The 4724-nt window shown below is 42.5% G+C and overlaps 1 protein-coding gene across 1 annotated transcript; it reads right to left on the bottom strand.

The window, feature by feature from the left end:
* Positions 1-1065: 1065 nt before the first annotated feature.
* Positions 1066-3198, bottom strand: lrrc30a (leucine rich repeat containing 30a). Its single transcript, XM_079806421.1, has one exon. It carries the CDS (start codon positions 3143-3145, stop codon positions 2210-2212), a length of 936 nt encoding a protein of 311 aa, XP_079662547.1. The 5' UTR covers positions 3146-3198; the 3' UTR covers positions 1066-2209.
* Between the last annotated feature and the right edge of the window lie 1526 nt (positions 3199-4724).

The following is a 4724-nucleotide window of genomic DNA, read 5'->3' as shown; positions in this document are numbered from 1 at the left end:
CACGCAAGCACACACACACTCACGCAAGCACACACACACACTTACGCAAACACACACACACTCACGCAAGCACACACACACACACTCACGCAAGCACACACACACTTACGCAAACACACACACTCAATCACACGCACACACACACACACACAGACACTCACTACACACACTCGATCACACACACTCATGCACACACAGACACACACTCTCACACACACTCTCTCACACACACTCACACACACATACACAGACTCTCACACACACACACACACACACACACACACACACACACACACACACACACACTCAATCACACACACACACACACACACACACACACACACACACACACACACACACACACACACACACACACACACACACACACACACACACACACACACACACTCAATGAGGGAACATTCCACAGTACATTCTTCAAGCATCATGGGGGCCGTTACTGTAGAATGTAAACATTCTGAAACTCGCAGCAACATTTATAAAAAGATCCACGAGTGACGTCTTGAAAACAGAACGAGCTTTTGCCAGAACCTTCCCTGGGAAACAGAGAAGAAGAGAAGCAGAGTCCTTGTGTTTCTTTAGTTTAGAACTGCTCACCACAGACGTGTGTGTGTGTGTGTGTGTGTGTGTGTGTGTGTGTGTGTGTGTGTGTGTGTGTGTGTGTGTGTGTGTGTGTGTGTGTGTGTGTGTGTGTGTGTGTGTGTGTGTGTGTGTGTGTGTGTGTGTGTGTGTGTGTGTGTGTGTGTGTGTGTTAATGACCCTGTGTTTACTGCTCGTCTGGACTCGAGCGCTCGACTCTCGACACGTCTGAGATCCAGTCAAATCAACATCACGTGACCACAGTGACACGCCTATAGCACTCGGTATCCATAGTTCAGTCACATGTGAACAACATGCATGTTTTGGGGACTTATGATCCATATAGAGCTCCTGCTGCAGTATTTCAGTCACTGAGAACAGCGGGACGTTTTTAAAACGCTTAACCTGAACAACACTATAGGGTGAGCTGCACCAATAAGGATTAAATGAAGCAAAGTTTAAAGGATTTGTTGATATGGGTTTTATTTTAAATCGAATCGTTGCATCACTTCATTTTAAACACATTAATTACGCAGTAAAACCGTTATAGAGCTGATAAAGACGGAGGAGAACTGAAGACAGGATAAAGAATCATTAGTGCAAAGTGCTGGAATGAGCTAAAACACTGATATTAAAAGATCAAATTCAGTTTACACCTTTTTGATGATGCGTACTATATACAGGCGAGTAGATGAGGCAAGAATATGAACACAACGTGTTTTCTTTATAATGGGTTTGATGGGGAAAACACCTCGTGTTGCTCTAATATTCTGTGTTCGTCTGCTTTCCTGTACAAAGTATGCAACATCAATAAGGTCACTCTAAAAAAAAGATTCTATATGGCACCAAAAATGGTTCTTGGCTTGTAATCATAGGGGAACCTTTTATAGTGCTATATAGCACCAATTTTGGTTCTTCACCGGTTCTTTGACTAAGGTGCTATACAGCACCTCTGAAGAACTCTGAATGCTTTTCTTACTTAGTATTTTTGTCTTGTTTTCAGTCCAAATGTCTAAAAAATCTTACATTAAGAAGCATTTACTAGACAAGCAAAAGTTTTGTCTTGTTTTGGGGGAAAATAACTCAAAATTAAGTGAGTTTTTGCTTAAAATCTGCCAATGGAGTAATCACAATAATCTTGTTTTCTGTTTGAATTAAGATTATTTTGCTTACCCCATTGGCTGATTATTTTGCTTATTTTAAGCAAAAACTGAGTTATTTCTCCCCAAAACAAGACAATAATTTTTATTTGGCTAATAAATGCTTCTTTTTGTTGAGAATTTTTAGATGTTTGGACCAGAAACAAGACAAAAAATACTAAGTAAGAAAAGCATTTTTTACAGTGTAGAACCTTTTTTTTTACAGTGTATATTGAATTTGGTATTTTAATATCACTGTCTTACCGCATTAATACTGACGACAAACCTGGTAAAAATGACTAGCGGGCAGTGGAGGAGAGCCGTGTTTTGCCCTCCAGTGGGCGTTCCTATAAGTGTGACGACACGTGAAAACTATGGATTGAGTATTAGTGTAGTTTCCCGCTTCTCAGATGTAAAACAGGCTTGCACATGAACTCTTGCAGTCTGAGGGCCGATGGTCAGCGAGGGCTTCATGTGGCCTTCAGGTAAGTGTAGAGCGCCTGCAGACCTCCGTCCAGAACCTCTTTGATGGGCTTCAGCAGGGGATTGTGCAGGATGTGAAGTCCTTTATCCAGCGGGTGGCAGGCCAGCTTCTCCAGCCGCTGCAGCCGGTGCATCTCCGCGGGCACGTTCTGGATGTCGTTGAAATCCACGTTCAGGAGCTCCAGCTTGGTCAGACAGCAGAGCATCTTGGGAAGCGCGTGGATGCAGTTTCCCTCCACGATGAGGATCTTCAGGTCGGCCAGCGCCTGGATCTGATCGGCGATGTTCTCCAGGCGGTTGCAGGCCAGCTGCAGGAACACCAGGCTCTTCATGGCGTAGACGCAGCCGGGGATGTGTGTGATGCGGTTGTGGCTCAGGTTGAGCTTCTTGAGCCCGTCGAGGGCCGACAGGGACGCCGGGAGCCCGGTCAGCTGGTTATTGGCCAGACTCAACACCTCCAGTTTGGAGCAGGAGCCCAGCTCTTCTGGAACCTCGCTCAGGCGGTTGCGATAGGCGAAGAGCACCTTGAGGTTTGTGAGTCGGCCGATCTCCGGCGGGAGACTGCTCAGCTGGTTCCCCCACAGATTGAGCACCACCAGGTTCTGGAGCAGACCCAGAGCGGACGGGACGGCCCGCAGCGCGTTGAGCGACAGATTGAGCTTCTGCAGCTCCCTCAGCTCCCACAGCTCCTCCGGAGGATCCCGCAAGCCGCGGCGAGCCAGGCTGAGCACGCTGTAGCCGAAGTGTGTGGTCATGAGCTTGCGGATCCGCTCAGCCGTGGGAAGGCTTTCATCGGGACACACACTCCTTCTCCCCTCGTCTGCCACGCTCTTCGATTTCTTCCCACCCATTCCTACTCTCCTTCTCTCTGCTAGAGACACATAAACCAAGACGCCTGACAGTCCGGTGTGCATTGGAAACATATCTTGGCAACTCCTACTGAGTTTCACGACCCTCTTGTCCAGTTGCTCCTGTCACTTGTGCATGAGCGGTCGGCGATAACTACCCTTGATCGCGGACATTTCTGGGGTGAAATACGATGGCGTTGACCTCTCATGCCACCCGTGACCCAAAATAAAGTCATGCATGAAGTCCAACACTGGAAGAAATGCTTTTCTTACTTTCTTGTTTTCAGTCCAAATGTCTAAAAAATCTTACATTAAGAAGTATTTACTAGACAAGCAAAAGTTATTGTCTTGTTTTGGGGGAAAATAACTCAGAATTAAAGGAGTTTTTGCTTAAAATAAGCTAAATAATCTGCCAATGGGGTAAGCTAAATATTCTTGTTTTCTGTTTGAATTAAGATTAGATTAAGTAAGAAAAGCATTTTTTTTGCAGTGTAAAGTCATGCATGAAGTCCAACACTGCAAAAAATGCTTTTCTTACTCAGTATTTTTGTCTTGTTTTCAGTCCAAATGTCTGAAAAAATCTTACATTAAGAAGCATTTACTAGACAAGAAGAAGTTTTTGTCTTGTTTTGGGGGAAAATAACTCAAAATTAAAGGAGTTTTTGCTTAAAATAAGCTAAATAATCTGCCAATGGGGTAAGCAAAATAATCTTGTTTTCTGTTTGAATTAAGATTATTTTGCTTATTTTAAGCAAAAATTCCCTCAATTTTGAGTTATTTTCCCCCAAAACCAGAGGTGTCAAATCCAGGGCCAGAAAGAAGAAGTCCTGCCATATTTTTATTCCACTCATGAACTCAGTCAGCTGATTTCACTAATCTACCACTAATTAATTCAGGAGGCAGAATTAATGAGTGAAATCAGCTGACTGAGTTCATGAGTGGAATAAAAATATGGCAGGACTTCTACTTTCTGGCCCTGGATTTGACACCTCTGCCCAAAACAAGACAAAAACTTTTGCTTTTCTAGTAAATGCTTCTCACAGTTTTTTTACAATCGCTATGACAATTTTTTCAATACTTTTAACAATTTTGCTAAACTCTTAACGCAGTTAGCACAACAGCTGTCTGTGTAGGCTATACAATGAACATATTAATTGTTGCTTTTACACAAAATCCATACAGTTAACACAAATTTAAAATGCTTGAACTTCTTTTACACACAAGCTCAACCAAGACCAAAACAATGGATTTTTACTGCCAAATTGACCAATGCTTTAACTCTGTATATCAGAACAGATAACACCTTGTCCTAAAGCTAACCGTATAGGCTAAAGTTATATCTATATCTCCTGTATTTAATTTCATATACTGAGAAACAGCCGAATGAAGTTATGCAGAGAACATAAGAGAACATGTGTTAGGGTTTTGGTAGATATAGTGTATTGTGTTAGTGAATTATTGTATTTTGAAAATTCGTGTTGGAGTTTAGTTTACTATGTGTGGTTTTGAGCATTTTGGCAATTGTGTGATGTAGGTGTGTTGGTGCGTTAAAAGTTTAGGAAAATTGTTACAAGTATTGAAAAAATTGTCAAAGCAATCGTAAAAAACTGTAATGTAAGATTTTTTAGACATTTGGACTGAAAACAAGACAAAA

The sequence above is a fragment of the Gobio gobio genome, assembly GCF_949357685.1.
Source record: "Gobio gobio genome assembly, chromosome: 23".
In the NCBI taxonomy this organism is placed as follows: Eukaryota; Metazoa; Chordata; class Actinopteri; order Cypriniformes; family Gobionidae; genus Gobio; species Gobio gobio.
The sequence above is the reverse complement of the archived record's forward strand: the minus strand, read 5'-3'. Positions and strand labels throughout refer to the sequence as shown.

Bases quoted from the DNA above. Each gene is read 5' to 3' on its own strand.
- lrrc30a (XM_079806421.1), bottom strand. From the start codon at position 3,145: ATGTTTCCAATGCACACCGGACTGTCAGGCGTCTTGGTTTATGTGTCT.